Genomic DNA, 12,138 nt, shown 5'->3' with positions numbered 1-12,138 from the left:
TACCTGGCACAAAGGAGTTCTACCTGGAACATTGTTTAAAAAGAAAGAGATGACGTCTTAAAAGCAGACTATAGGGTGCCAGGAAGCAGGTTGAAAAGTAGGACCTCAGAAGGTAGTTATCTCAGCATTACTACCGAGGCCACGTGCTAGTCACAGTAGAAACAGCAGGTTATGTAGGATTAATATGTGGCTGAAAACATGGTGTGAGATGATGGGTAGGCGGGGGGGAGGAGATTTCACAGTCCTGGGGCATTGGGACCAGTTCTGGGGGAGGTGGGACCAGCGCAAATTGGACAGGTTACAACAAGGTAGGACTGGGATTGATGTCTTTGCAGGGTACTTGCTAGGGTGGATGGGAACAGTTTAAACTAATATGGCAGGGGAATGAGAACCTAGGTAAGGATTCAGAGCAAGAGGAATCAAGAACAAGAGAAAAAGACAGCAATAAGAGAATAGGAAGTGATAGGCAGGGAAATCAAGGGCCGGAATCAGATAAGGACACCATAACAAAATAGTATGAACAAAACAAGAAACATTAAAGGTTTTGTACCGAAACGCTCTCAGCATTCAAAGTAAAATGGATGAATTAGTTGCACAGATAGACTTAAAGGGGTATGATATAGTTGGGATTACAGAGACAAGGCTCAAAGGTACCAAGGATGGAGATGAAACATATAGGGCTAATCAATGTTTAGGAAGGACAGGCAGAAAGGAAAAGGTGGTGGAGTTGCATTGTTGATTAAAGAAAACATTGATACAATATTGAGGAAATATATTAGCACAATGTGGAACTTGCATGGGTCGAGCTAAGAGACACTAAAGGGCAAAAAAACATTTATTGGGTTGGTACAGACCACCAAACTGTACTGGTAATGTCAGGAATAGCATTAGGCAGAAAATCAGAGATGCATGTTAAAGGGTCATCTGTAATTATGGGTGACTTTAATCTGCAGTTAGATTGCATGAGTCAAATTAGTCACAGTACAATCGAGAAGGAATTTCTGGAGTTTATACAGGATCAACATATTGAGGAACAAACAAGGGAACAGGCCATCTTAGACTGGGTATTGTGCAATGAGAAAGGATTAGTTGACATTCTAGTTGTGAGAGAACTAAGGGGGGTGAGTGATCATAAAGTGATAGAATTCTTTATCAAGGAGGATAGTGACATAATTGATTCTGAGACCAGGGTCCTCAATCTCAATAAAAATAACTGATGGTAGCGGGCATGAGTTGGCTATAATGGACTGAGAAATTTTACTGAAAGGATAGTGGACAGGTAAGGAACAAATAGGTGAGCTCAAAGTTGTTTATTCCAATTTGGCACAAGAATAGAAAGGGAACTGTGGCCAAACCATGTCTTACAAGAGAAATTAGAGATAGTGTTAGATTCAATGAAGAAAATAAAGATTGGCAAGACAAAGCAATAGACCTGAGGATTCAGAGCAGTTTAAAATTTAGCAAAAGGGGACCAAAGGATTGATTAAGAAAGGGAAAATATTGAGTATGAAAGTAAGTTAGCAGGAAACATAAAAACTGACTGTAAAAGTTTCTATAGTTTTGTAAAGAAAAAGAAATTGACAAAATTGATTGTAGGCCCATTCCAGGCAGATATGGGAGAATTCATAATGGGGAAAAAAAAATGCTGAGGAACTAAATTCATACTTTGGCTAAAAATGCTGTGCCTTTAAGAAATGTATTTTAGTCATGTTTTTGTGCAGGATCTGTTTTATTAATACTGGTGCCACTGGGACTGAATCCTGCAGCCTTGTATTGTTACTGTAGCAGCATAATTTTGGAAAGATGCAGCTTAATCCAGGATAGTCAATACGGATTCATGAGGGATAAGTCTTGCCTCACAAATTTGATTGAGTTCTTTGAGGAGATAACTAAGTGTGTAGACGAAGGTCGAGCAGTTGATGTCGGATACATGGATTTTAGTGAGGCATTTGATAAGGTTCCCCATGCTAGGCTCATGAAGAAAGTAAGGAGGTGTGGGATAGAAGGAAATTTGGTGAATTGAATAAGTAACTGACTATCTCAAAGACAGAGAGTGGTGGTGGTGGAGGGAAAATTTTCAGACTGAAGGCTAGTTACCAGTGGTGTACCACATGGATCAGTGCTGGGTCCTCTGCTGTTTGTGATTTTTATCAATGGCTTGGAAGAGGGGGCTGAAGGGTGGGTTACTAAATTTGCTGATGACACCAAGATTGGTGCAGGGCTCTTATAGGCTGAAAAGAGACACTGATAGAATGCAGTGCTGGGCCAAAAAGCGGCAGATGGAGTTTAACCCTGATAAGTGCAAAGTGATTCATTTTGGTAGGAGCCATGAAGAAGGCTTATAGTGTGGTATTGTTTATTAACAAAGGGTTTGGGTTTAAGAGTCGTGGGATTATGCTGCAACTGTACTGGACATTGGTGAGACCACATTTGGAATATTGTGTGCAGTTCTAGTCACCTCACTATAAGAAGGATGTGGAAGCATTGGAGAGAGTGCAGAGGAGATTTACCATAATTGAAGTTTATAAGATGATGAGGGAGAGATACAGTGGATGTTCAGAAACTATTTCCTTGGGTGGACATAGCTGTTACAAGGGGGCACAACTGTAAGGTTCATGGTGGGAGATATAGAAGAGACGTCCGAGGTAGATTCTTTACTCAGAGGTTGGGGTGTGGAATGCACTGCCTGCTGTGATAGTGGAGTCGGACACTTTTGGCTCTTTCAAGCGGTTATTGGATAGGCACATGGAGCACACCAGAATGATAGGAAGTGGGATAGCTTGATCTTGGGTTCAGACATAGCTCAGCACAACATTGAAGGCTGAAGGGCCTGTACTGTGCTGTACTTTTCTATGTTCTATAATTGCTCTCAATTGCTGAAATGTTGGTTTCAATCTGGATGAATGCTATTCTGTTATTTTAGTGTTTCTCCTGGATTTTGCAGAGTAGGACTTGATTAGATTGATTGACAGAAAAAAAAGATGACTGGGTGGAGCTAGACTTACACAGAAAAGGGCAGTCTGCTACTTGGCATTTTTAAAAAGAGGACACTTTCTCTGTCTCTTTCATTCTTTGGAGTTAGAAACTGTAATCTGCCAGGAAATAAGTCTCTTTCTCTGAGATTCTGCTGTTTAGAGGTGGGTCTTTCTCTGGAGGTGGTGGTAGAGTCAGAAGAAAGGTATCAGTCAGGATCTCTGTCCAGAGGTGATAAAAGGCTAGAAATCTAGCATCCATGTGAGCATATCTGCTTCTGGTTCTATGAGATTCTGAAGAAGGGATTTATGTCTGAGATGTTATTTTAAATTGGAACAATAGAGATGGATAGCTGTTAAGAATTATACTTTGTCATTTTTAAGTAGCAAAAGTTATGCTATTTCTTTTTGTTATAGTCTAACTGTGGTCTTAAGTAAAATTTGTTTTAATAAAAGCTTCCTCGTGGGTCAATTGAATCATACCTGGCACAAAACACTTTATGCTCATCCTAATGCCAAAACAGAAGAAGTTGGGGTCTAGGCTAACTTCATAACAGACCTTGGAGTTTCCATCTTCACAAAATAAGACATGTGACCCCTGGAGAACACGAGTGCATACTTCTAGTCTGAAAAACAACATTCTTTTTTTGCCCTCTGTCCCTTAGCCCCTTTATTATTTCAGTTCATATTTTTGTAAAACGTAAGCAACAACTCAGAACAAAATTTTATAGTTTTGTAAGAAATGATAATTAGGGTTAGTATTATGTAAAAGATACTATATATATTAATTGAACAGCACAAAAATAAGTTCAATCACCCATTAACCCTAGAAGTGTTCAGGAAATGGTCTGTTCGCAGGGCAGCAGTCTGCAATTTAATCTAGCAGACCAATAATCATCAGAATTAATGCAAAAACTACTTCTACTGACCTTTTTTTAATGTGAATATGTCAAAGTCATTATAAAATCCTCTTATAATCAAATTGCTGCTGTACTATGAGACTATCAAAGGCCAAATTCTCACAGGTTGATAGCACAAAGATTGCAGGCATTGAGGTGGGGGTGGATGACGTGGCTTAGCAAATTCCACTTTCACCACTGTTCGTGTCCATCTCACAAATCATGAAGACAGATAAATTGAACATCAAGAACGCATACATACTTTCTCACTCACTGTTAGAACCAGGCTATTTTAAGCAGAAGTAATAGAGGTCAAAAACAATCAGAAGAAGAAAATGCTGGGTTTCTGAGTTTAAATCATTGGAAGCAGCATGTAAATAACACTAGTATCATCGGTCTCCATCCGGAGTGAATCAGATGAGTCCAAGTCGGTCACTGACAGCTGTACCCATATTCTGATTTGTATTGCCACAGTTCGTCAGTTGTTAATCCAAATTACACATCACATTTGGCAATTAATAAGGATTATTATTTTATTTCACAAAGTTTTACAGTATTTTGATTAATACTGTTCTCCAATTACAGTCAAAAGGTGGAAAACGTTGTGTCTAATAAATAAATGCTTAGATCACATTCTGAAGATTCCAAAGTTTGTTTTCTTTGTGGGTGCATTGAGTGCAGCACTAAGGCTTAGACCTAACACCAGCCTTGTATCAGCAGGGTCAATTATGCCATCATCCCATAGCCTGCAATGACAAGAAAAAAATACAAAAAATAATAAATGACAATTAAATAACAATGAGGCTTAATTCCCGGAAATGCCAGAGAAATTAACTCAAAAACTACTCTGACAACCTTGAGAATCTATACAGTAATCACATTAGATGCCACTAAATAAATATTGATTGGCATACATCATCAATAAATGCTTAAAAGTTACAACAGATGGTAAAGAAAGCAGATTCAATAACAAAGACTGTTGCACGTTTCGTTTTTACAATACTGGCAGTGGGACACAAATCGTTACTGCATATAATTATGCAAAAACAAGTGGCAGGTCAGAAAATTGGACAGAAAATAAAGAATAGCAAAGGAGAACTAATAGATTAATGAGGAGGGAAAAAATTAGAGTACAAGAGAACGATGGCCAGAAATATAAAAACAGATAGTAAGTGTTTTTATAAATATTTTAAGAAGAAAATAGTTAATAACGTGAGCTTTGGTCCCATAGAAAGTGATTGATAATGGAAAACCAGGAGATGGCAATAAACTGAACAAGTACTTCGCATCAGTCTTCACCGTAGAGGGTACAAGTAACATCCCAGAAGTAGCCAAAAGCCAGGAATGGAAGAGATGAAGGAATTCAGGAAAATTAGACTGACCAGAGAAACGGTACTGAATAAATATTGGAGCTGTGGGTTGACAGGAGCCCAGTACTGACAGACTTTACCCTAGGGTCTTAGAAGAAGTGGTTGTCAGGACAGTTGGTTTCATTTCTTCAAAATTCCTTTGATTCGGAGAATGTTCCATTAGGTTGGAAGGTAGTAAATACAACTCCATTATTCAAAAAGGATGGGAAACAGAAGTGAGGTCAGTTAGCTTAACATCTGTCACAGGGAAAATGTTGAAAGTTATTGTTAAATAATTCATAGCAGGCACTTGGATAGGTTCAAGGCAATCATGCAGAATCAACATGGCTTTGTGAAGGGGAAATCATGTTTACCCAGATTTTGGACGTATTTTTATTGAGGAAGTAATTGAGGAGATTTATTGGTTGAGCAAACTGCTGAAAGACCTTAAAGCAATGGGGGATGGGGCAGAATTTGGCAGTATTTACAGTTGGAGATTTGGCAGAAGTAGAGTCTGGCATCCGTGTGGCAGAGGAGGTGCAGGAGAATGGGATATATATTATCCTCGGCCCCTTTCAGACTATGTAGCTCAACCCCATCAGCCTCCTTTCTCGACTTGCTGTAAACCCTTTTTGACTCTGCAGCACCTCTCTCCATCCCATCACTTTCCCTGTAGTCAGCAATTCCTGTCTTTACATTCAAAATTTTCTCTAAAATTTTTTTGCAAATTTTCAAATTAGAAATTTTAGTTACTAAGAAAAAAGGACACAAGCTTTTCTAAAATTCAGTTCATTAGGCTGGTTTTAAAACTAACTGGTCAAAAAATATTCACATAGGGTGTTTCTATGTTGTTGATAAAAGCCTCACCAAAAATCATGATAAAACTAAATAAGGTTTGTGGACTGGCTCACATACAGAGACTTTTAATAAAGGCAAAATTCTACAGATGCTAGAAATCTGAAATAAAAATAGAAATTGTTCGATACACTCAGCAGATCTGACAGAATTTGTGGAGATAGAAACAGAGTCAAGTTTTGTGTCCGTATGACTCTTCTACAGAACTATCACCATTAGCACACCCTTTGTTATTCGAGCAGTGTGTTACATACAAACACACAAATTAGGAACAGGAGTCGGACATTTGGCACTTTGGACCTGCTTTGCCATTTAATAAAACCATGGCTGATCCAACTGTGGCCGCGTTTCCATATTCTGCCAAACCCTGATAACATCTGATTCCCTTATTAATCAGGAATCTTTCTACCTCTGCCTTAAAAATAACGAATGACCCTGTTGCCCTGTTCTCCAGGAAGTTAGGCCCTCAGAGAAAAACATTATTCCTACCTTTGTCTTAAATGGGAGACCCTTTATTTAAATTATGTCCCCTCGTTCTAGTCTCTCCCACAAAGAGAAACAATACGCTTCCTCAGTTGAGGTACAGATCAACGTTGTGCTCAGCAAAGCAGATGATTTGAACAGATTTATGACAAATGTATCTGATTTCATCAGTTTCCCACAAAAGGTCTACGAAACCAGTTTACAATGCTGAACTCCAGTGTTTTTGGGTTACCTATAACACTGCAAACCAGCTGCCTCAAACTCTCTAGTAGCCATTTAAAAACTCTGGCTGAGGTTGAAGCCTTTAGCTAAAAAGACTATCCAATAATACACCATCAAATATGTTTTGTTTAATCCATTAATTTTATCTACTAATTTATCCTTACAGTACACAGAGTCATAGAGATGTACAGTACAGAACTAGGCCCTTTGGTCCAACTTGTCCATGCCAACCAACTAAACTGAACTAGTCCCATTTGCCTGCGTTTGGCCCATCTCACTCTAAGCCTTCCCCATCCATGTAGCTGTCAAAATATCTTTCAAAAGTTGTAACTGTACTCGCCTCTACCACCTCATTCCATATGCACACCACCCTCATGTGAAAAATTTGCCCCTCAGGTTCACTGTAAGTCTTTCCCCTCTCACCTTAAACATATGCCCTCTAGTTTTGGACACCCTTACCATGGGGAAAAGACCTTGGCTATTCACCTTATCTATGCCCCTCATGATTTTAGAAACCTCTATAAGGTCATATTTCATCCTCCTACACTCCAGGGGAAAAAGTCTCAGCCTATGCAGCCTCTCCTTATAATCCCAGTACACATAAGAACATAAGAAATAGGAGCAGGAGTAGGCCATCTAGCCCTTCGAGCCTGCCCCGCCATTCAATAAGATCATGGCTGATCTGTTGTGGCTCAGTTCCACTTTCCCGCCCTCTCCCCATAACCCTTAATCCCCTCTCTTATCAAGAACCCATCAACCCGCTTCTTAAAAATATTTAGCGAGGCAGCCTCCACCACTTCAACGGGCAGAGAATTCCAGAGATTCACCACCCTTTGAGTGAAGAAGTTCCTCCTCAACTCCGTTCTAAACCGCCTCCCCTTTATCTTGAGGCTGTGCCCCCTAGTCCTACTGTCTTTTTTGAGCGGGAAGAGTCTCTCCACCTCTATCCTATCCATCCCATTCATCATCTTATACGTCTCAATGAGATCTCCCCTCATTCTTCTAAACTCTAACGAGTACAAGCCTAGTTTATTCAGCCTCTCCTCATAGCTCAATCCCCTCAACTCCGGTATCAGCCTAGTAAACCTCCTCTGAATTGCTTCTGATAACTACCAAGATTTAGGTTTAATCTAAATGATTAATTATTCTAAAGTTAGTACAATACTGAATTTATTCTAGGCTGTCTACATACTTTGTATTCCTTAAAGTTACATTAATTCTTTAATGTATTAAAACTTTCTTAGTAGCATTAACCACATCCCCATTCATTAAGTATGCATTGCAGTTCTGAGTAGAGGAAATAAAATGGGTGAATTGACCTGAATTAAGATATTGTTCGGATTGATTTTGACTGGGGGTTGTTATGTGTCTTGTTTAAAGTAGGTGGTAATTAATCTGTACTAGTCACCTACAGTCCTCCCAATGAGACAACCTGTTTATTGCATGTGGTTTTCTACACATCAACATTAATTAAAACATCTGGGATATTGAACTTTGCACATTTGCTTCAGGAGCCACTAACAAGCGTATGTGGACTCTTGCATTTCTGTTGGTAGAAGTTTGGCAATTATGGATAGCCATTAGCAGTATTTAAAATGTAGCTGTAAATCCTTCCATGACTATATGCAATTAAAAGCCTATTAGAAACTATGCTGAAATAGTCTGAAGCCCAGTAATAATTGTGGATTTCTTTTAAAAGTTATCTGGGAGCAGAAATCCCATATTATTGCTATTACTGCCACCTAAGTGTATATCCATAGATTTTCTCATCAAAAGATAACAATAATCAAGAGATTTATTTTCTCAGAAAGCTACGTTGGTTTTAGTTTTCCATTCTAATTTTGTGCATAAGACGCAAGTTCCTAGTGCAGAGAAATACACTTCTATTTTGTGCACCCAGTGACAGCATTAAGCGTCCCATGTTAAATAGGCCACAGCATCGTTTGAAGTGCTCTCTGATCTATCCCAACAACAAATCTTAACCATGCTAACACCCTTTCCTGCAGCAAAGCATTATCTGAAATTCCCATATTAGTCAGTCCCTTGACTTCCCTGAGTGAGACTGCCAACTTAGTACCAATCAATTCCGAATATCAGTTTTGTTTTGCGGTGGCCCTTGCCTATCACGAACAGGTTAAGTGTCAAATTAATTTTAAGTAGAGCACCTACAGTCAAGAAATAGACTACAATTCTGAATGTTATTTAAGTCCAGAGGTGAAAGGGCAGCTTATGCACACTGCACCTTCTAGTCCCCTCTAATCTACCAGTCCCATTTTACATTGTAATTCCTAAACCACAAGATATTTAAAGTAAAACCATTTTAAGTTATTTTCTTTATAATAAAGAATGTGGAACATTTAAAAATTTTCAATTTTCACAGATGACAAAGAAAAAATAGAATTTATAAAAAAAGTCATGAAGAAAATGAGTTACAATAATATCAAGTAAGTAAATATTCAAAGGATAAGCTAGTTTCAGTGTAAAAGGATATTAATCAGAAAGTGATTTCAATGTAATTCAATACCCTCATAGAAATTTTCAGGACGAACACAAGAGATCAATAGTTGGTGGAAAGTACGAAACGTACCAGTGACCTGTGATCACCCAGTTCAGAATCACAGAATACTACAATACAGAAGACCACCCCCACCCCCCCAGCCCATCGAGTTTGCACCGACGCATGAAATGCCCTGACCCGCCCACCTGAAAAGTCAGTGACATTAATAATTAATTCAAAGAAAAATTAGTCACAAAATTACAAAATGGAAGGATGGATAACAGACGGCAATGGTTTCCTTTGAAGAAACCCAGGTGAAAGACTGATAATTTTTCTAACTATGGCAAGTGTATTTCACAGGTTTCCATTGGTGTCTCTGCAAAATCAGTTACCAAAATAAAGTAAAGCCACTTGCAAGAGCCCTATCTACATTGTACAAAATTTACACAGGTACATTGAAGCAATTTCAAGGCTACAATTTAATTTTGATGTTTAATGGGCAATTACAAACCACTTCAACTTCACCTTGATGTTTGAATCTCAACTAGGTCCCTACTTGCAATCATATCATGCAGCCATTACTCTACCAATTTTAAATTATACTCAGCAGGAGGTTTAATAGATAAAATCAGCTTCGAGCTGGACAGCACAGGTCTGAATACATACATCCGTTCCACATGGACTGCTGTAAGTAGACACCTGAGTAGAATTCAAACAGTTACATGCAATGAGCTCTTGCTGATATAGAGAACTGATTATTGCAGTGAAAATGTAAAACTGAGATGTAACAAGCCGATCCAAATGGAAAAATGCCAATTTAACTTTATCACCAAGCCTCAGTAATAATTCAGGAATGGAATGAGTGTAAGCTACTTGCTAGCAAATCAACCTTGACACAGGCCCAGAGCTTGTGGTCAGTGGCGAAGAAAGGCCATTCACTGCTGACTTTAAAGTAAGTCTTGCTGAGAAATCTAACAATCTCTCTGATGAAAATTTCACTCTATTGCCATAGTGCATCAGATTGCAACTTTCTTTACTGGGCATTTTCAGCTTGGGGCTGCAGTAATTATCAGGTTTTCCAACCAGGAAACAGAGTACCGAAATAAGTCACTTCTAAAAATATTAAATGGAACAAATTAAAGATTGGGGACTTGTACATAAAAATCTAATTAGTAATTTAACAGCAATCCACAACTACAAAATTCTTTTTCTCAGGGTGAGCCCTGCTCTTCATCAGATTTTATTTAATCAACATTAAAAACCTAATTATACCTGTTGAACAAGATGTAACTTGTATGGCGTTTGTCGCAGTGAGGTGGTTGCAGGAAAATTGAATTTCCCTTGAAATGGCTGATTTCAGTCATTACCAGCTCTGGGAAGCTGAAGAAGGGGTCCACAGTGCAGCCTATGTTGGAGTTCTGAGTGGCAGATTGCAGCTTATTCTGTACTAATCAGCCCATGCCCAACATCCTGAAATTGTGGTCAGCTTCAAAGAGGTGACAAATGTTAAGTTACTGCCAGCCCAATCCCACCTACGTCCAACCAATAAAATCTGCTCTTTTTATCTGTAATCTATATATAACATATATTGTTTGCACATGGTTAGTGAGGGGGATAAAATAAATTAAGTAGTTCACCTTTGTTTTAAATATGAATGAGCAAACAGCTGAGCACTGATAGAACTTATGACTTGTCAGAAAAAACTTGAAATTTTGGGATAATCACTATTTTATTACAGTCTACAAGGGAACCAGTGAAGGAAACATGTGGGCCAGATTTTGTATTTGCTTTCAAGATAACCCATCGCATAACAAAATGCAGAGAAAGCAATATTAAATGCACTGAATTACAAACTCAGGATCAACTATTCACAGATGACAGATACCCAATCTATTGTTTAAATCAAATGTCACTTTCTCATAAAACAAACAAACCTCTAGCAATAACTTTTGACAGGATGAAGTAGCTGATCTAAATCAACCAAATGCCTTTTGATGTAACAAATGACTTAGGTTCTAAATGCTGACAGAACTTGGCAAAGTTTCTTTGCTTGCTTTGTCATCAGCTACGTGGAGCCACCACTGAGAGGAGAATCGCACAAATTCATGGATTCCTGAGCTCATTAGTGGACGTAACTGAGATTGAGCTATAAAATTCATTCATCTATTACACAAGACAACTGTTATAATGTTAGACAGATCAAAACAAGCTGAAGATTTCACTGTATTGGCATGCTTTTAAAATGAGCATTAGACTTTATTATCTTCCTCTGACAAGGCAACACAAGGGCTTCTACGCAAATGATGATCGTATCAATGCCATTTTAAAGTATGGTAGTCTGTTTTAACCAAAGGTTGTTTAATATAGATGTATGGGATATGGGCAGTGCTGGCAAAGCTAGTAATTATTGCCTATCCCATCCCAGGGATCAATGCTGAGGCCTCAACTATTTTCCATCTATGTAAATTACTTGAATGAAGATGTTAATTTTGTTGATGATACAAGATAAGTAGGAAAATAAATTGTGAGGAGGGCATAAACAGTCCATAGGTTACACGAGTACACAAAAAATTGACAGATGGAGTATAATGTGCAGAAATGTGAATTCATTGACTTTGGCAGGAAGGGAAATAAAGCATGTTCTGTAAAGGGAGAGAAATTTTGCAGTACAGAGGGTTGTCCTGGTACATGATTCACGAAAAGTGGGTGCAGCAAATGGTGAGGAGGGCAAATAGAATGTTGCTGTTTATTGCAAGGGGAATGCAGTATAAAAGTAGGGAGATTTTTCTGCAATTGCACAGGGCATTGGTGAGACCACATCTGGACTATTGTGCACTGTTTTAGTCTACTTACTTGAGAAA

At 38.5% G+C, this 12,138-nt stretch overlaps 1 protein-coding gene across 1 annotated transcript in view; it reads right to left on the bottom strand.

The window, feature by feature from the left end:
• Positions 1-3,655: 3,655 nt before the first annotated feature.
• The window catches only part of mccc2 (methylcrotonyl-CoA carboxylase subunit 2), a 72,468-nt gene continuing 63,985 nt past the window's right edge, over positions 3,656-12,138 (bottom strand). Inside the window, exon 17 of the mRNA XM_080189233.1 lies at positions 3,656-4,617. Within this exon, the coding sequence (XP_080045359.1) occupies positions 4,500-4,617 (118 nt within the window). The 3' untranslated portion in view covers positions 3,656-4,499. The remainder of the gene's footprint in view (positions 4,618-12,138) is intronic.

The sequence above is a fragment of the Carcharhinus amblyrhynchos genome, chromosome 5 (genome assembly GCF_965287045.1).
Source record: "Carcharhinus amblyrhynchos chromosome 5, sCarAmb.v2.hapA, whole genome shotgun sequence".
NCBI classification, from domain to species: domain Eukaryota; kingdom Metazoa; phylum Chordata; class Chondrichthyes; order Carcharhiniformes; family Carcharhinidae; genus Carcharhinus; species Carcharhinus amblyrhynchos.
Note: the sequence above shows the minus strand (reverse complement) of the source record. Positions and strands in the feature narration are given on the sequence as shown.